The sequence below is a fragment of the Taudactylus pleione genome, unplaced genomic scaffold, assembly GCF_031769625.1.
Source record: "Taudactylus pleione unplaced genomic scaffold, aTauple2 ptg000510l, whole genome shotgun sequence".
Lineage (NCBI taxonomy): Eukaryota > Metazoa > Chordata > Amphibia > Anura > Myobatrachidae > Taudactylus > Taudactylus pleione.
In genome coordinates this window covers 4,282,946-4,303,231 of record NW_028284912.1, presented here as the reverse complement: position 1 = coordinate 4,303,231, position 20,286 = coordinate 4,282,946, and the positions used below count along the sequence as shown (strand labels likewise).

The following is a 20,286-nucleotide window of genomic DNA, read 5'->3' as shown; positions in this document are numbered from 1 at the left end:
CCATGACACTACCACCACCATGCTTCACTGTTGAGGTGGTATGTTTTGGATCCTGAGCAGTTCCTTTCCTTCTCCATACTCTTCTCTTCCCATCACTCTGGTACAAGTTGATATTTGTCTCATCTGTCCATAGGATGCTGTTCCAGAACTGTAATGGCTTTTTTAGATGTTGTTTGGCAAATTCTAATCTGGTCTTCCTGTTTTTGAAGCTCACCAATGGTTTACATCTTGTGGTGAACCCTCTGTATTCACTCTTGTGAAGTCTTCTCTTGATTGTTGACTTTGACACATATACACCTACCTCCTGGAGAGTGTTCTTGATTTGGCCAACTGTTGTGAAGGGGTTTTTCTTCACCAGGGAAATAATTCTTCTGTCATCCACCACAGTTGTTTTCCGTGGTCTTCCGGGTCTTTTGGTGTTGCTGAGCTCTCTGGTGCGTTCTTTCTTTTTAAGAATTAATTGATAATGAAATAACGAGGGAATAGCCCACACCTGTCCATGAAATAGCTTTTGAGTTGATAGTCCCATTACTTTTGGCCCCTAAAAAAGTGGGAGGCACATGTAGAAGGCGTTGTAATTCCTACACCGTTCACCTGATTTGGATGTAATTACCCTCAAATTAAATCTGAAAGTCTGCAGGTAAAGCACATCTTGTTTGTTTCATTTCAAAGCCATTGTGGTGGTGAATAGAGGCCAAAATATGAAAATTATGTCAATGTCCCAATATTTATGCACCTGACTGTATATCAGCCAGTGCTACATGGGAGGAAATGGAGATTATGTGGGTTTAAATACTTCACCTATAAAACTGCTCCTCTTTGGGAAAACACTTGTCCGCAAATAACGCCCATGGGATGCTTCATACAAGACCACCTGATTTGTGCAATGCAGCTGTTGCCTAAAATTGGAGTGGAAGAAGAGGAGAAGATGAATAAGTATATACACCCCCTGATAACATGAGTGTAGCGTGCGGTCAGAAGCTGGCTGTCCTGTCAGTCTGTGCATCGGATAGTGTAGCGTGCGGTCAGAAGCTGGCTGTCCTGACGGTCTGTGCATCGGATAGTGTAGTATGCAGTCAGAAGCTGGCTGTTCTGTCAGTCTGTGCATCGGATAGTGTAGTATGCAGTCAGAAGCTGGCTGTCCTGTCAGTCTGTGCATCGGATAGTGTAGCGTGCGGTCAGAAGCTGGCTGTCCTGTCAGTCTGTGCATCGGATAGTGTAGCGTGCGGTCAGAAGCTGGCTGTCCTGTCAGTCTGTGCATCGGATAGTGTAGCGTGCGGTCAGAAGCTGGCTGTCCTGTCAGTCTGTGCATCGGATAGTGTAGCGTGCGGTCAGAAGCTGGCTGTCCTGTCAGTCTGTGCATCGGATAGTGTAGCGTGCGGTCAGAAGCTGGCTGTCCTGTCAGTGTGCGCATCGGATAGTGTAGCGTGCGGTCAGAAGCTGGCTGTCCTGTCAGTCTGCGCATCGGATAGTGTAGCGTGCGGTCAGAAGCTGGCTGTCCTGTCAGTCTGCGCATCGGATAGTGTAGCGTGCGGTCAGAAGCTGGCTGTCCTGTCAGTCTGCGCATCGGATAGTGTAGCGTGCGGTCAGAAGCTGGCTGTCCTGTCAGTCTGCGCATCGGATAGTGTAGCGTGCGGTCAGAAGCTGGCTGTCCTGTCAGTCTGCGCATCGGATAGTGTAGCGTGCGGTCAGAAGCTGGCTGTCCTGTCAGTCTGTGCATCGGATAGTGTAGCGTGCGGTCAGAAGCTGGCTGTCCTGTCAGTCTGTGCATCGGATAGTGTAGCGTGCGGTCAGAAGCTGGCTGTCCTGTCAGTCTGCGCATCGGATAGTGTAGCGTGCGGTCAGAAGCTGGCTGTCCTGTCAGTCTGCGCATCGGATAGTGTAGCGTGCGGTCAGTAGCTGGCTGTCCTGTCAGTCTGTGCATCGGATAGTGTAGCGTGCGGTCAGTAGCTGGCTGTCCTGTCAGTCTGCGCATCGGATAGTGTAGCGTGCGGTCAGTAGCTGGCTGTCCTGTCAGTCTGCGCATCGGATAGTGTAGCGTGCGGTCAGAAGCTGGCTGTCCTGTCAGTCTGCGCATCGGATAGTGTAGCGTGCGGTCAGAAGCTGGCTGTCCTGTCAGTCTGCGCATCGGATAGTGTAGCGTGCGGTCAGAAGCTGGCTGTCCTGTCAGTCTGCGCATCGGATAGTGTAGCGTGCGGTCAGAAGCTGGCTGTCCTGTCAGTCTGCGCATCGGATAGTGTAGCGTGCGGTCAGAAGCTGGCTGTCCTGTCAGTCTGTGCATCGGATAGTGTAGCGTACGGTCAGAAGCTGGCTGTCCTGTCAGTCTGTGCATCGGATAGTGTAGCGTACGGTCAGAAGCTGGCTGTCCTGTCAGTCTGCGCATCGGATAGTGTAGCGTGCGGTCAGAAGCTGGCTGTCCTGTCAGTCTGCGCATCGGATAGTGTAGCGTGCGGTCAGAAGCTGGCTGTCCTGTCAGTCTGCGCATCGGATAGTGTAGCGTGCGGTCAGAAGCTGGCTGTCCTGTCAGTCTGCGCATCGGATAGTGTAGCGTGCGGTCAGAAGCTGGCTGTCCTGTCAGTCTGCGCATCGGATAGTGTAGCGTGCGGTCAGAAGCTGGCTGTCCTGTCAGTCTGCGCATCGGATAGTGTAGCGTGCGGTCAGAAGCTGGCTGTCCTGTCAGTCTGCGCATCGGATAGTGTAGCGTGCGGTCAGAAGCTGGCTGTCCTGTCAGTCTGTGCATCGGATAGTGTAGCGTGCGGTCAGAAGCTGGCTGTCCTGTCAGTCTGTGCATCGGATAGTGTAGCGTGCGGTCAGAAGCTGGCTGTCCTGTCAGTCTGCATCGGATAGTGTAGCGTGCGGTCAGAAGCTGGCTGTCCTGTCAGTCTGCGCATCGGATAGTGTAGCGTGCGGTCAGAAGCTGGCTGTCCTGTCAGTCTGCATCGGATAGTGTAGCGTGCGGTCAGAAGCTGGCTGTCCTGTCAGTCTGCGCATCGGATAGTGTAGCGTGCGGTCAGAAGCTGGCTGTACTATCAGTCTGCATCGGATAGTGTAGCGTGCGGTCAGAAGCTGGCTGTCCTGTCAGTCTGCGCATCGGATAGTGTAGCGTGCGGTCAGAAGCTGGCTGTCCTGTCAGTCTGCGCATCGGATAGTGTAGCGTGCGGTCAGAAGCTGGCTGTCCTGTCAGTCTGCGCATCGGATAGTGTAGCGTGCGGTCAGTAGCTGGCTGTCCTGTCAGTCTGTGCATCGGATAGTGTAGCGTGCGGTCAGTAGCTGGCTGTCCTGTCAGTCTGCGCATCGGATAGTGTAGCGTGCGGTCAGTAGCTGGCTGTCCTGTCAGTCTGCGCATCGGATAGTGTAGCGTGCGGTCAGAAGCTGGCTGTCCTGTCAGTCTGCGCATCGGATAGTGTAGCGTGCGGTCAGAAGCTGGCTGTCCTGTCAGTCTGCGCATCGGATAGTGTAGCGTGCGGTCAGAAGCTGGCTGTCCTGTCAGTCTGCGCATCGGATAGTGTAGCGTGCGGTCAGAAGCTGGCTGTCCTGTCAGTCTGCGCATCGGATAGTGTAGCGTGCGGTCAGAAGCTGGCTGTCCTGTCAGTCTGTGCATCGGATAGTGTAGCGTACGGTCAGAAGCTGGCTGTCCTGTCAGTCTGTGCATCGGATAGTGTAGCGTACGGTCAGAAGCTGGCTGTCCTGTCAGTCTGCGCATCGGATAGTGTAGCGTGCGGTCAGAAGCTGGCTGTCCTGTCAGTCTGCGCATCGGATAGTGTAGCGTGCGGTCAGAAGCTGGCTGTCCTGTCAGTCTGCGCATCGGATAGTGTAGCGTGCGGTCAGAAGCTGGCTGTCCTGTCAGTCTGCGCATCGGATAGTGTAGCGTGCGGTCAGAAGCTGGCTGTCCTGTCAGTCTGCGCATCGGATAGTGTAGCGTGCGGTCAGAAGCTGGCTGTCCTGTCAGTCTGCGCATCGGATAGTGTAGCGTGCGGTCAGAAGCTGGCTGTCCTGTCAGTCTGCGCATCGGATAGTGTAGCGTGCGGTCAGAAGCTGGCTGTCCTGTCAGTCTGTGCATCGGATAGTGTAGCGTGCGGTCAGAAGCTGGCTGTCCTGTCAGTCTGTGCATCGGATAGTGTAGCGTGCGGTCAGAAGCTGGCTGTCCTGTCAGTCTGCATCGGATAGTGTAGCGTGCGGTCAGAAGCTGGCTGTCCTGTCAGTCTGCGCATCGGATAGTGTAGCGTGCGGTCAGAAGCTGGCTGTCCTGTCAGTCTGCATCGGATAGTGTAGCGTGCGGTCAGAAGCTGGCTGTCCTGTCAGTCTGCGCATCGGATAGTGTAGCGTGCGGTCAGAAGCTGGCTGTACTATCAGTCTGCATCGGATAGTGTAGCGTGCGGTCAGAAGCTGGCTGTCCTGTCAGTCTGCGCATCGGATAGTGTAGCGTGCGGTCAGAAGCTGGCTGTCCTGTCAGTCTGCGCATCGGATAGTGTAGCGTGCGGTCAGAAGCTGGCTGTCCTGTCAGTCTGCGCATCGGATAGTGTAGCGTGCGGTCAGAAGCTGGCTGTCCTGTCAGTCTGCGCATCGGATAGTGTAGCGTGCGGTCAGAAGCTGGCTGTCCTGTCAGTCTGCGCATCGGATAGTGTAGCGTGCGGTCAGAAGCTGGCTGTCCTGTCAGTCTGCGCATCGGATAGTGTAGCGTGCGGTCAGAAGCTGGCTGTCCTGTCAGTCTGCGCATCGGATAGTGTAGCGTGCGGTCAGAAGCTGGCTGTCCTGTCAGTCTGCGCATCGGATAGTGTAGCGTGCGGTCAGAAGCTGGCTGTCCTGTCAGTCTGCGCATCGGATAGTGTAGCGTGCGGTCAGTAGCTGGCTGTCCTGTCAGTCTGCGCATCGGATAGTGTAGCGTGCGGTCAGAAGCTGGCTGTCCTGTCAGTCTGCGCATCGGATAGTGTAGCGTGCGGTCAGAAGCTGGCTGTCCTGTCAGTCTGCGCATCGGATAGTGTAGCGTGCGGTCAGAAGCTGGCTGTCCTGTCAGTCTGCGCATCGGATAGTGTAGCGTGCGGTCAGAAGCTGGCTGTCCTGTCAGTCTGCGCATCGGATAGTGTAGCGTGCGGTCAGAAGCTGGCTGTCCTGTCAGTCTGCGCATCGGATAGTGTAGCGTGCGGTCAGAAGCTGGCTGTCCTGTCAGTCTGCGCATCGGATAGTGTAGCGTGCGGTCAGAAGCTGGCTGTCCTGTCAGTCTGCGCATCGGATAGTGTAGCGTGCGGTCAGAAGCTGGCTGTCCTGTCAGTCTGCGCATCGGATAGTGTAGCGTGCGGTCAGAAGCTGGCTGTCCTGTCAGTCTGCGCATCGGATAGTGTAGCGTGCGGTCAGAAGCTGGCTGTCCTGTCAGTCTGCGCATCGGATAGTGTAGCGTGCGGTCAGAAGCTGGCTGTCCTGTCAGTCTGCGCATCGGATAGTGTAGCGTGCGGTCAGAAGCTGGCTGTCCTGTCAGTCTGCGCATCGGATAGTGTAGCGTGCGGTCAGAAGCTGGCTGTCCTGTCAGTCTGCGCATCGGATAGTGTAGCGTGCGGTCAGTAGCTGGCTGTCCTGTCAGTCTGCATCGGATAGTGTAGCGTGCGGTCAGAAGCTGGCTGTCCTGTCAGTCTGCGCATCGGATAGTGTAGCGTGCGGTCAGAAGCTGGTTGTCCTGTCAGTCTGCGCATCGGATAGTGTAGCGTGCGGTCAGAAGCTGGCTGTCCTGTCAGTCTGCGCATCGGCTAGTGTAGCGTGCGGTCAGAAGCTGGCTGTCCTGTCAGTCTGCGCATCGGATAGTGTAGCGTGCGGTCAGAAGCTGGCTGTCCTGTCAGTCTGCGCATCGGATAGTGTAGCGTGCGGTCAGAAGCTGGCTGTCCTGTCAGTCTGTGCATCGGATAGTGTAGCGTGCGGTCAGAAGCTGGCTGTCCTGTCAGTCTGCATCGGATAGTGTAGCGTGCGGTCAGAAGCTGGCTGTCCTGTCAGTCTGTGCATCGGATAGTGTAGCGTGCGGTCAGAAGCTGGCTGTCCTGTCAGTCTGCGCATCGGATAGTGTAGCGTGCGGTCAGAAGCTGGCTGTCCTGTCAGTCTGCGCATCGGATAGTGTAGCGTGCGGTCAGAAGCTGGCTGTCCTGTCAGTCTGCGCATCGGATAGTGTAGCGTGCGGTCAGAAGCTGGCTGTCCTGTCAGTCTGCATCGGATAGTGTAGCGTGCGGTCAGAAGCTGGCTGTCCTGTCAGTCTGCATCGGATAGTGTAGCGTGCGGTCAGAAGCTGGCTGTCCTGTCAGTCTGCGCATCCCATAGTGTAGCGTGCGGTCAGAAGCTGGCTGTCCTGTCAGTCTGCGCATCGGATAGTGTAGCGTGCGGTCAGAAGCTGGCTGTCCTGTCAGTCTGCATCGGATAGTGTAGCGTGCGGTCAGAAGCTGGCTGTCCTGTCAGTCTGCGCATCGGAGCCGCCGTCTCTCAGCTTCTCAGCAGCTGCTGATGCTCTTTATATTTTGGTAAATTTTCCACTTTTCTTTAAACATCATTGCAAATAAATATGCAACTCTATGACCTAAAGGGTAATTTACAAGGACACCTGCTATAATGCAACTTGCAAATAATAGTCCCCCCAACAAGATATGGTGTTTGGTCAGCTGGTCGATATTCAGACCAGCTGACCAATGAAATTAGGCAGCTTTTGAATTTCGTCAGTCAGAATGTCGACATGGCTTAAATGCTAACGCACAGAGAATGTCGCCATTTAATATACCTACACCAGAATGTCAATATGTTGTTTTTTGTTTTTTTGTTGTTGTTGATATTTAGGGTTGGGCTAAAATAATCAAATGGCTAGTTATCGACACTCTGCTGTTGACATGTTAAGTGTCAACATTCTAAACGTGTCGACCTAATTGTATGTTGACATGTTGGTTGTTGACCTAGTGACCATGTTGAAATGCTAGAGATGCTTTGTTTTATGGGTTTAATAATCCTTTATAAAGTTCATACCGTGGAACGGAAAAGGAAACCATGGCTTTGCGCTACCACATGACTGCTCGCAGTAACGTTATTTTGCTCTTTATCATTCCTATAGGCGTAATCTTAACTACTTCTCCAACGCATACGCAGCGGCTGTCAGTGCAGTTGACCCAGACGCGGGAAATGGAGAACTCTGCATCAAAGTCCCCTCTGAATTATGGAAACACGTTGACGGTAATCCTGGAATTTGGATACTACTTATATCAACTACTCTAAAGTCTGTTTTTTTTTATAAGTGATTTATTTTCTTCTTCTAATCCGTGCAGAGTTAAAAGTGCTGAAAGTATACATTGAATTCTCCCTGGACCAGCCGAAAGGTGGCCTCCATTTTGTTGTTCCCAATGTGGAGGGCAGTATGGCGGAGAGGGGGGCACACGTATTTTCCTATGGATACCAGAATTCCACCAGGTAACCGTTCAGGGATTTCATTACTTTAGAATGTAAGCTCTCACGAGCAGGGCCCTCTACCCTCGTGTGCTTCTCCTTACTTACACTGTCTTCTACTCCTCACTCGGGCACCTAACACCTAGTTGCTTACACCCTGTTGTTTATTTGAGTGTTATGATCTCTCATAGAGCAATGTATATAAACCTTGTCCTGCATTGTATTGTACTATAAGTCACTGGTTGCTTGTTCACTGATTTGTCTATGTACTTTGTAAGGCGCTGCGGAGCACTTGTGGCGCCATATAATTAAAGGATAAAAATAAATAATGACCTCCTTAGCTTATTGTCTGCATGACCATAATCGTTTCTAAGGGCGGTGTTCAATTGTTATAGCGCGCCCGATCTCCCTTCTAAAGTGACGGGAGATTGCGGGGCGCTATTCAATCGTCACTGTTTTTCACGCTGATCGCGGCCAAAATGGTCAGGTTTAGCTGTGCAAAATGGCTACCTCCGACCAAAGTGCTGGACGCGATCGCGAAAGTGCTGTTTGGACGCCCAAACAGGTCTCTTTTCGCCCATTTCAGCTCACGGAAATGGCGCGCTGGCAGCTGATCACGCCCGATGGGAGCAACAATTGAATAGCTCCTGTCTGGCACGTTAAGGGGCGAAAAAATTGAATACCGCCCTAAGTATAGTTCAGATGCATCCAATCATGATGAACACAAGCCTGTCACTAGGCACTATGTAGTACACAAGAAAAAAGATAAAGCACCTAAATAGAACAGGGCTTCCTTCTGCAGAGAGAGGCGTTTGTTAGGGTACCGCGCCCCTAGCTCAGCCCGTATAGAGCTGTGACCTGTAGAGAGGGAGTCATTTAGGGAGCATGTACAGCGCTGTCTCCTGAATGAATGGGGTTTTGGAGAAGGCCAGTTTTTTGCAAATATGCAAGAGAATATGTAGTAAAGCAATAGACAGAATAACACCAAAGGGACCTGCTGACGGACTCGCTTGTATGCATCATTATATGGCTCATGCTGTTCTTTTGTTTTATTTCCCCCTCGTATTCAGATTTAAAAAATAAGGGCTCAATCCAATTACTTGCGATGTACTGGCGGGTGCCCCTGCAGCCCAGATTTGCCTAAAAGTGCTCGCAGCCCCACAGGGCTCCAAGCAAAATTAAGCGAAATCAGGCTCGGAGCGGGCCATGAAGGGTGCGAGGAGCTGGTCCGTTGCTGGCATTTTAACACCGTTGCAACGGCAACTCGCACCCTTCGCATATAATTGGATTGAACCCTAAGTAGCTTTTATTTGATGTGTTTTACAGTATGCTGTTCGTATGTATAACATTTATATCATTTATATGTATAACATTTATATCATTTATATGTATAACAGTTATATCATTTATATGCTGTTCATATGTATAACATTTATATGCTGTTCGTATGTATAACATTTATATGCTGTTCATATGTATAACATTTATATCATTTATATGCTGTTCATATGTATAACATTTATATCAAAGTAATACTTAAATAAAGTTTTTTTTTTAATGTTATATAAATTAAATAAACAGAAAAACAAAAAGGGGATTATCCCCTAGAGTTCTCCCAGCACACGAAATTGTACCTGCAACAATACATGAAAACTATATGGTAATAGAAATTCAGAGATATTTGTTGCATGCATTTATAAGTACATGGTAAGCTGCCAGGCCACTTCACGGCTTCTCTGATACTGGTGGTCCCTACTCTGCATGATAACAGTGCCCACTCTGGGCCATGCAATTATCTGTTGTAAGGCCTCATGATAAAGGCACATACATAAATACATCCAAATTTAAGAGCCAGCTTACCGGGGAGTAGCCCCTGGGAACTCCAACTAGCACTACAAGAGCCAGCATGCCCTCCAAATGCTGGCTCATTCATGCCTCTCAAAACAGCAAACATAAAATGGAAGCTGATCAAATCAATTCGGCAATACTCTTCCGGTGCATGAAAGGGAGGGGGTTATACTAAACAGAAAGGGTAGTATCCCCTAGAGTTCCCCCAGCACCCTACATTTGTTCCTGCGACAATACATGAAAACTATATGGTAATAGAAATTCAGAGATATTTGTTGCATGCGTTTATAAGTACATGGTAAGCTGCCAGACCACTTCACGGCTTCTCTGATACTGGCAGTCCCTACTCTGCATGATAACAGTGCCCATAAGTTATATTTCCAATATAAGGTCTTATTTAAACAATGATTTATTTTAAATAAACAATTGGGCAATGTGAGTATATATACACGCAGAATTAGATACAGGATGGAGAAGTATTAAACATGCATCGTTACACATTGTTTAAAGTAATGAAACTTTGTAATATGTTAAAGCAAGAATGAGGATAATTAAAGGTCAGGACGGGCGACCATGCAGTGCTAGATCGCCCTCATGTCACTATGTTGTATGGTCAGATGTGTGTATTCCTTCTATGTGTGATCTTTGCACAGATGTATGGGTTTTCCCTATTGCCCTGTAATCCCAGTCTGCAGATGGCTCGTCTCCGATAGAAGTGTTGTGTTTAATATCCGTGGTAGATTTGCAACGGTTTCCAATGTTCTATACAAATATTTCTGCCTCTGTCATTTCTCCGCAGGTTTTGGTTCCCCTGCGTGGACTCGTATTCGGAGCTGTGCACGTGGAAGTTGGAGTTTACAGTGGACGCCTCTATGGTGGCGGTTTCCAACGGAGACCTCATGGAGACTATTTACACCCACGACATGAGGAAGAAAACCTTTCATTACACCCTCGCAATCCCGACTGCGTCACCGAACATTTCTCTTGCCGTGGGACCCTTTGAGATTCTTGTGGACCCTTACATGCATGAGGTAATAATGTACTGTGTACCTGCTCACTGCTCACAATGTATCGGTATAACATGACTTGTACAAGCGGAATATGCACATTCAAAATAGCTTCTAATTGTAAATAATTCTTTAGTATCTGTTTGTGGTCTTTGCTTTTTAGAAATGATTACAAGTCTTGGATAATCCAATATGGGAACCTTACGTGTCATATTCACAGATGTGTAATATTCAGATGTATATTCTCAATTATGTTTGCTATTAATTTAAATTTGCTGAGTGTTACAGTGGAATGATTTCTATGGATTACACATTTATATTTGGGATACGGTTAAACTACCGCCGCCCGTAATGCCGGCTCTCGGAATCCTGACGGCGGAAGGCCAACACAGGGCTAAAGATGGGCGGCAAAATGGTGACGTCTATCTTTAGCCCCACGACGAAATCCTGACGCTCGGCATCGCGAACGAGGTAAGCCGGGGATAGTTAGGATGTAGCCACGGGAGAGGAGGGTTCGGGTTAGGCACCCCCGGGAGGTTTAGGGTGCGGGAAGTGGGGGGTTAGGTTTAGGCACCCCTGGAGGGACTTGGGGTTAGGCACCACCCTGGAGAGGTTTAGGCTAGGGGAAGGGGGGGAGGGGGTTAGGCACCCCTGGGGGGAGGGTTAGGATAGGGGGAGGGGGTTAGGCACCCCTGGGGGGAGGGTTAGGATAGGGGAAGGGGGGTTTAGGATTAGGCACCACCCTGGGGAGGTTTGGGCTAGGGGAAGGGGGGAGTTAGGGTTAGGCACCACCCTGGTGAGGGTTGGGCTAGGGGAAGGGGGGAGTTAGGATTTGGCACCCCCCTGGGAGGTTTAGGGTGCGGGAAGGGGGGTTAGGTATAGGCATCCACGGGGGTGGGGACTTAGGGTTAGGCACCACCCTGGGAGTTTTAGGGTTAGGCACCACCAACGGAGGGTTGGGGTTTAGGGGGGGAGATCGAAGGGTTAGAGTACTTACCAGCCACTGTCGGGATGTCCTTCCGGCGTCAGTATGAGAACCGGCGGCTATTCAGCCGTTGGTTTTTCATACTGTTTCCCTTTATACACTTGTATGTGTGTGTGCGTACAGATGTGTCCTTACTCTTGTCGTGTTTCTGTGCTATATTGCTGGAGACGCCACATACAAACAGCATTGTAGGGTGCTGGGTTCTTACAATTTGTCCTTTTCTCGCAATCATGCATATTGGCACAGTGTTGCGTGGCAGGACGCTTGGCGCCCGCTCTCTTGCCTTTTTGTTTCCCTCAGATTAACGTCCTTGACGCACTGCTATAGCACGCAATTCCACTAGTGGTGTACAGGGCACGCGTACCATTAAAAATGCTGAGCGACAGGACGCATGCTACTGCTCAGATGCATAGAATAAGGACAGATCTGTAAATCATCTGGGTTGCTGTAAATTAAGAGTTTTAATAAAACTAGCAACAGCCCATGTACTAAAGCCTTGTCAGCCTTGGGGAGCATGTTCACTGCAATAAATCTGACACATTGGACTCTGTATGATCACATGACATTTAGTCACATGATCTGTGGCCCACAGGACCTCCGGCACCATCAGCTAATTCCCGCTAGGCTATTTTAGCGGGGCGCGGTGCCCTGCCCTCCTCCTGGAGGGCAAAAAGCGCCCTGCCCTCACAGCCTGCGGGTGCCGTTCTCACCCGCGGGATGCAGTGTCCCGCGGGTGGAGAAACATGCGGTGTCCCGGTCACCGCCGGAGAATAGACGCCGTGCGCATGCGCCCGGCATCTATTCTCCCTTTCTGCAGCGCTTGGGGGCTGCCCGGCATGTCCGTAAGCGCCGGGCAGGCCCCCAAGTATGACGAAAAGGGGACGCGTCTTATAGACACGCCCCCTTTTCGTGGACACGCCCCCTTTTCGGGCGCGCGCATAACGTTGCCCTCTCTAGCTCCGGTGCCCTGCCTGCCGCCGGAGATAGAGTGAACACTATAATGTATGTTGTGTTTAAAGGCATCATAGCAGCGACTAACAAAAACGGAGAGGTGTAGCCCAAATGGCGTGTGGATTAATGTGTATAATAGGGTGTGTGGATTAATGTGTATAATAGGGTGTGTGGATTAATGTGTATAATAGGGTGTGTGGATTAATGTGTATAATAGGGTGTGTGGATTAATGTGTATAATAGGGTGTGTGGATTAATGTGTATAATAGGGTGTGTGGATTAATGTGTATAATAGGGTGTGTGGATTAATGTGTATAATACGGTGTGTGGATTAATGTGTATAATACGGTGTGTGGATTAATGTGTATAATACGGTGTGTGGATTAATGTGTATAATACGGTGTGTGGATTAATGTGTATAATACGGTGTGTGGATTAATGTGTATAATAGGGTGTGTGGATTAATGTGTATAATAGGGTGTGTGGATTAATGTGTATAATAGGGTGTGTGGATTAATGTGTATAATAGGGTGTGTGGATTAATGTGTATAATAGGGTGTGTGGATTAATGTGTATAATGGGGTGTGTGGATTAATGTGTATAATGGGGTGTGTGGATTAATGTGTATAATGGGGTGTGTGGATTAATGTGTATAATGGGGTGTGTGGATTAATGTGTATAATGGGGTGTGTGGATTAATGTGTATAATGGGGTGTGTGGATTAATGTGTATAATGGGGTGTGTGGATTAATGTGTATAATGGGGTGTGTGGATTAATGTGTATAATGGGGTGTGTGGATTAATGTGTATAATGGGGTGTGTGGATTAATGTGTATAATAGGGTGTGTGGATTAATGTGTACACTGCAATTAGGCATTTCCTACCAGGATTACAGTTTTCTGCATGACAGGCAGCGTATGACGGTTAGTTGTTACATTCTTACCTGTCTCACTCCAAGTTCTTGTCATGTCACAGACTTCCTGTAACGATGGACAGCTATAACAGACGTGTCCTCATACTGTACCGCTAGCCTCAATACGCCATACAGCGCAATACGCCTGGCGTGAGTGAGCCGCCAGGTCCTGTGCAACTCCGCTAGCATCGGGCGTGTTTTTTCTTTTCCCGGAAATGCATTTAAGTAGCAATATAATGCGACTAGGATGACATGTGACACAGGTATATTGTGCGCGGCTGAGACTGTAGCGGTCACTTGGAGTGGAAAAAAACGCTGCGGCCGCTTCAACGTAGCACTTCGTACGCTGATTGAGAAGAGTCGGTCACACACAGGTATGGGATTAATCCGCACAGTCTCCTCGTGCGTCCTGGTCACATGGGATTGGGAGTTAGACGCATTTTCAGCAAAAGGTCGGCCAGCGCTAGCAGAGTCTGATGGGAACGGGCGCATCTAGAGGGGCTGTCTGGCGTGACTGCAGCAAAGACGAGTGAGGGCACCTCTGTATATGGCTACCTAGAGAACTGTGTAGAGGATGAACACATGAAGGCTATATACACCCTGGTGGTAGCACTCTGAGATTAATATGTGTTGGACACCGGTTAAGCCCATGTAAATCATTATGCTTTGAGACAGGACATATTTGTATTTTTGGGAATATTGAGCTTGCGCTGTGCTGCATTGTGGTGTTACTGTAAAGCTGCTGGTACCCCGTCACTGTTTCTGACCAGCATGAAAGCATTTGCTGTATATTATATGATTAGAAGGAAAACTCTAAACTAGGTCGCTGTAAAGGAATATTTTCCACCATTCCCAATCGTACATATTATTGATCTGATTTTAGTCTCTTGGCGTGCACACATATAGGCAGATGACTGGGGTCTGTTCCTTGCTTCCCGCCGGGGGGGTTCTAGACTAGACTAAGCTTAGTGTTTCTTTTTCAGGGGCCATTCCCTTAGTGGGGAATTAGTCCCTTCTATATATGTTGTTCTGTTCCCTAGGATTAACGAAACACCAGAAATCCATATTTTGGTCCAGAATAATGGGGACATGTTCCCCCCCTTTAGATTCTCTTTCCCGCTATTCACCCCCTCTGTACGATACCTGGAAGATCTGCCGGAAGGTCACCTCAATCTGACCTGCTCCTGAGGTAGGGGCTGGCTGCGGTAGGAGCTGGCTGAGGTAGCGGATGGCTGAGGTAGGGGCTGGCTGCGGTAGGGGCTGGCTGCGGTAGGGGCTGGCTGCGGTAAGGGGCTGGCTGCGGTAAGGGGCTGGCTGCGGTAAGGGGCTGGCTGCGGTAAGGGGCTGGCTGCGGTAAGGGGCTGGCTGCGGTAAGGGGCTGGCTGCGGTAAGGGGCTGGCTGCGGTAGGGGCTGGCTGCGGTAGGGGCTGGCTGCGGTAAGGGGATGGCTGCGGTAGGGGCTGGCTGCGGTAGGAGCTGGCTGCGGTAGGGGCTGGCTGCGGTAAGGGGCTGGCTGCGGTAAGGGGCTGGCTGCGGTAGGGGATGGCTGCGGTAGGAGCTGGCTGCGGTAGGGGATGGCTGCGGTAGGGACTGGCTGCGGTAGGGGATGGCTGCGGTAGGGGATGGCTGCAGTAGGGGATGGCTGCAGTAGGGGATGGCTGTTTCTCACCTGCCTGCTACTTGTTGATTGCAGCAGTCACTTTGCTGCCCCCCATCTTGTTCTTGCGTTTGGCAAAGGAAAAACTGACCTCCTCATCACATTTCTAATTGTCAGCAGGTCTGTTACCCACCTCATGGTAAAGGGCATCACAGTTGTAAAGTGCATCAGAGTCTGCTGGAGCTATATATTAATATGTTTGTAAATCTCTGTAAATATCAATTCCAGTATTAAATCCTCTTAGGCTCAGCTGCTCCGCCACTGCGCAATCTCACCCCCCTTCTCTCCCTGCTGCCATAACCTCTCATTGTGCCGCTGGCCCCATATGAACTCTCTCTTTTTTACCTGGAAAGTAGCCTTTATAGTAGCTGCCTGCTCTATGAGGGGATTCCATACTGAGATGTTATTCTTTACGGAACCCTATTTAATCTTTTCTGGCTGATCAGACCGTGCTATGAGTACGAATTAGGGAAACCTCCTGCTCCAAAGTCCAATAAAAATGTCCAGGTCTTATTTGTGCAACCTAAGTGACCTGTAGCATCTGCCAATGTAGACACTGCAGCGATATTCGACATGCAGCCCTCAGGCTGCTGTATAACTACACTTACCAGCATGCCCTGCCACCGTTTTGCTGTTAGGGCATGCTGATGCTATGGCAGGGAATGCTGGGATGTGTAGTTCTACAGCAGCCGGAGGGCCACATGGTGGACATAGAATCTTGTCTCGCGTATTAACTATTAAGAATTGCCTGTGAATGTTAATAGCAGCACTGTCATGTACAGCATATTCTGTATTTCCGCATTAATAGATTGAGGCTCAGTCACTGAAAATATGATTTCGGAAATAGACATAAACCTCTGATTATTCTTTAGAAACAATGCATGTACCCACAGCCTCATATTAAGGTTCAGCTTTCCGCTTTGTGTTGAGTTGGTCTCCGTTCTCTTTAATGTATTTTCCAGGTGACCCATTTCTGCTTACCCCAGCTTCTCCCGCTGCTGAAACACACAACCTCCTACCTCCACGAGGTGTTCGAGTTCTATGAGGAGATCCTGACCTGCCGGTACCCGTACTCCTGCTTCAAGACTGTCTTTGTGGATGAAGCCTATATGGAAGTCACCGCTTATGCCTCGATGAGTATTTTCAGGTTGGTCTGCATAACTTAACACCTGTATTAGGTGCTGTGTTCTTATACTTGCTCTGAGACATTTGTTTGTTGGTAAAACAAAGGTACTCCCAACACTCCATGGTTTTTTTTCACTGTTTTCTTAGCACAAACCTCCTGCACAGCGCGATGATCATTGACCAAACGCCGCTTACTAGAAGGTGTCTCGCTGAGGCTCTCTCCCAGCAATTCTTTGGCTGTTTCATATCAAGAATGTCTTGGTGAGTTCCTGCTGGTTTTAGAAATGACCATTCCATGCAGTATAACTTATTTACCCCTAGAGGGCGTAATGCATCCAGATATTACACTGTCCTAACGGCATGAGTACTTTTATCTAATACCGCCTGAGGTTTGCACTTTAATGGGTCCTTCTAGATTCTTTACCTATTGTGACTGTTGTTTTTTTTGTTTTTGTTTATTTCAGAAAACCATTTAAAAAAACAAAGCATTGAATATATCGGGGGGAATTCAAATCTTTTTTTGGGTATCAGATCAATTCAATTGTTTCTCCGATAGACGCCCATTAGTGTTTGACACGCCCGGAAACATGCTTTGCGCAGCTAAATTCCTGGTTTGGGCGCCCAAACTACGGACATTGCATACATTTTTTTTTTCTCGCACCTCAGGAGGCTGCGAGGAATCTGCCGCGGCTAATGGGCGTCTAATCGGAGCAAACAATTGGATTGCCCTGATAGACGCCCATTACTTAAGACGCCCCCAAAAAAACAATTGAATTCCCCCATCAAGTGCACTGATAAAGTCTGGGGTGTGATTAGTTTATTTACACATTTACAGTATGTCGGGTATTTGTGTTATTTTCTGAGTATATTGGTGCGGGATCACTTCCGACTTAACTGGAACAACTTTGTCAAATGGGATAAAAATTAAAGTGTTATTTTGCGCTGACCATTACATATTTTAAACCTGGTGGGGCTGATACTAGGAGCTATGAGCTGATTCGCCAACTGGGTGATCCAAACCATTTTGTAATGACTGGTGGCGTGTAAAATGCGTAACCAACTAGCTGACTGATTGGAACGAAAATCTGGTCTTCGGCTCCCAAACACTGGAAAACGGACAAAATCGGTTGTTCAGACAAATTGGTCGGATACGTTTTGCTGATGAGGGCGCAGACAAACGACACTGTAAGAAAGGACGCTCTGTCATTATTGACACATATGCAACATCCAATCCATATCGGGCTATTTTTTTTTTGGCTGTTGGATTTTCAAAGCAGGGACTCCCATCGAAGTATGAACATGAAGAGTGGGTGGGCTAAAAAAAAAAGAAAAAAAAAAAGTTCATTTTAAATATTTTACTCCCTTTAAAGTTTAAACGCATCATGCATACAAAGATTCTGTCCGAATATTGTACGGCTTTTACGTTCTACAACCAGGCCTTTTTCGCAGTGTTATTGGCAGCGCACGGTAATGCTGGTCTTTGTATTCACAGGTCTGACGAGTGGGTGCTGAAAGGAATCTCCGGTTATATTTATGGTCTCTGGATGAAGAAAACATTTGGTGTAAATCAATATCGGCACTGGATCAAAGAAGTGAGAAAATCTTTGTTTATACGTTGTTAAGTTTTAAAATAAAGTTATACAGCATTGAATGCTCTATTAAAGCCATGAGTGAGCCTGGCACACTACTGTAATAACAAACATATCATTGCTAACTTTGGGCCTGATTCAGAGCCGAACGCTCTGACCAGAGCGCTCACTCTGAATCAGGGCCCTCCTCCATGAAAATGGAGCGGCCTCCTGGCCGCTCGCATAGCTGTGGGTGACCATCGCGACCATCGGGCTTGCGACGGAGACCCTGCGGTAGGGTCTCGCTGCTGCAAGCCCTGGAGTGATTTGGGCTCTATCAGAGCCCAAATCACTCCCACTGACATCACTAGTGATGTCAGTGGGGCCGGCTTCAGACGGTAGGCGTTCCCATGGGAACGCCTCCGTCTGGCAGGCACGCCCACCAAAGGGCATGCGCAGTGGGGGAACATCGACCCGCTTGCGAGCGTCCTGCGCTCGCGAGCGGGTCTGAATTACCCCCTTTGTTCTGTTCTTACACCGTGTATTAATCAATGTAACCACTAGGGTGCAGCGCGCACCTTCACCTGTGCTATTACTACTCGTTCTGTGTATTTCTGATTCTTAGTCTACCTACAAACCTCAATTTATCTCCTGTTTTCTTGTGTTTTTTTAGGAGTTGGATACGATTGTAGCCTATGAATTAAAAACTGGCGGCGTCCTGCTACACCCAATATTCTCTGCTGGGAAAGAGAAGGACAAGTATGTTTTTATTCTTACAGATGTGCTGGTCAAATAGGATCATTTATACAGTTTTGCATTATTTATGTCATGCTGGAGCCTTGTCACTGCACAATGATTCAAATGTTTGCCCACTTTGTAACAACCCCCCTTATTAAGCCTGTCCTTAATGAGGGTCCCTCCCTTTGGGATGCTACTTAGCAGTGTTGGGCAGTGTTGTTTTCTACAGTGCTATAAGACTTGGAGTCACCATAGAGCACAGGTTCTCAAACAGGGTCCTCAGGCCCCCCAAACAGTGCATGTTTTCCAGGTCTCCTCACAGAATCACAAGTGAAATAGTTAGCTCCACATGTGAGTCTTTTTAAAATGTGTCAGTGAGTAATGAATGCACCTGTGCACCTGCTGTGTTACCTGGAAAACGTGACCTGTGTGGGGTCCTGAGGACCGAGTTTGAGAACCACTCTAGAGGTGTGTACAACATGTGTTAATCGATTGGATGACTGTGTCACATGACTGTGTCTAATCTACTTCCTGATTCCTGAGCTAGTAAATTTAAATCTCTCTCCAATTCTCCAGTGCTGGCTTCCTTACATAGTACAGCGGCTCTTACTATATAACACTAGTAGCCCAAAGGACAGGACAGCTATTTAATTTGTAGACCAGAGGGGGCATTTGCTGTACCATAAGGACAAGTGTTTTAATCCTGGAGTTCATTAAATCTTGAGTATCTTAATGAGTTGCTGTTTATTATGACCATTTACCATTTACTCAGATTTTCTTGTAGAAATAAATTCTTTTTTTTTTTGTTTGGGGCGTGTGTTTTTTTTTTTTATTATTATTATTTAATTTTATATCACTTTCATTGAAAATTATTACACTCTGACACTTGGGCCCTGATTCAGAACCGCTCTCTAGCGCAGTGCGCTTGCAAGCGGCCCGATGTTTATGCACTGCGCATGCGCCGTGTCTGGCGTGCGCGAGCCCCGCTGAGCGACTGAAGTTCAGTCGCTACGGGGCTCACAACAAGACGGGGCGGCTGTCGATGGTGAGTGACAGCTCGCCCCGTTTTGTGGCCGGTTTGGGGAGGTGGCTGGACAAACGCAGGGGTTCCCTTAGGAACGCCTGGCGTTTGCTGGGAGGTCTTACTGACATCACTACTGATGTCAGTAGTGGACTTCCTGCTCTATTAGAACATGAAGTCCACTCGGCCTTGCGGAAGCCTAGACCCTACTGTAGGGTCTCGTTGCGAGGCCGATGGTCGCGATTATCGCGATGGAATCCTGGCCGCTCGCACAAGCTGTGGGTGGTCCCCCACAGCTTTGCGAGCGGCCGGAGAACAAAAAATAAATAAATTAATTAATTAATAAAAGAAAATCCCATAATCCCAGCGAGCAGCCAGCAGCTGCGAGCTGGTCTGAATCAGGGACTTGGGTTAATCACAACCCTCAGGAGGCTCAAGGACATAACTGTAAACGTCTCTTCTATAAGTACTGAATGTCCCCTTCCAGCCAGGGAGCTCCGTTTTTAAGTTTGCTCAGTAAGTAGGTTACAAGGGCACAGAGAATTCCTGTTTGTTCAGGGTCCCGCAGAGGCTTGTGACTTCAGCTGTGCGAGTCGGCTACACGGTTGTCTCTCCACACCTTGACAAAGTTCGGTCAGACGCACCCTGCTTGCTTTGCTGATGCAAAAGTGGAACAGTGTTGCAGGTAGTACTTGTAAGCATTGCTGTGCCCCGAATAACTATATATACTTTGGGGTGCCCCAGTGTCAGTCTGTGCCCTTGTTGGATGAAGGAAAAAAAATATATATTTATTTTTACTTCTATAAATCCCTTTCTCTGAGGCCTTATTACGGCTCATTATTAATACGCTGTTTTATTCAGTTGACTCTATTTGGCTTCTCTTTTGCCTCTCTTGTTTCTGACAAAATACTAGCTGCATTAAATGTCTTTGCATCCAATTGGAATAGAAGAGCCAGTGTCCCTGACATTAGAGTCTTGCCTGAGATATCTACATTTCGAAACACTCTTCTCATAGCTGAGGGTCACACAGAAAAAAAGGAAATGCCCGTACACTAGAGAACTGATGATCAAA

At 48.8% G+C, this 20,286-nt stretch overlaps 1 protein-coding gene across 2 annotated transcripts in view; it reads left to right on the top strand.

Moving 5' to 3' along the window:
- The window catches only part of TAF2 (TATA-box binding protein associated factor 2), a 111,766-nt gene that overhangs the window by 19,274 nt on the left and 72,206 nt on the right, over positions 1 to 20,286 (top strand). For both annotated transcript variants that reach the window (XM_088450203.1, XM_088450202.1), the window contains exons 4-10: positions 7,073 to 7,191; positions 7,284 to 7,425; positions 10,049 to 10,280; positions 15,725 to 15,909; positions 16,035 to 16,148; positions 17,380 to 17,479; positions 18,129 to 18,214. In XM_088450203.1, coding sequence (XP_088306329.1) covers positions 7,073 to 7,191; positions 7,284 to 7,425; positions 10,049 to 10,280; positions 15,725 to 15,909; positions 16,035 to 16,148; positions 17,380 to 17,479; positions 18,129 to 18,214 — 978 coding nt within the window. The remainder of the gene's footprint in view (positions 1 to 7,072; positions 7,192 to 7,283; positions 7,426 to 10,048; positions 10,281 to 15,724; positions 15,910 to 16,034; positions 16,149 to 17,379; positions 17,480 to 18,128; positions 18,215 to 20,286) is intronic.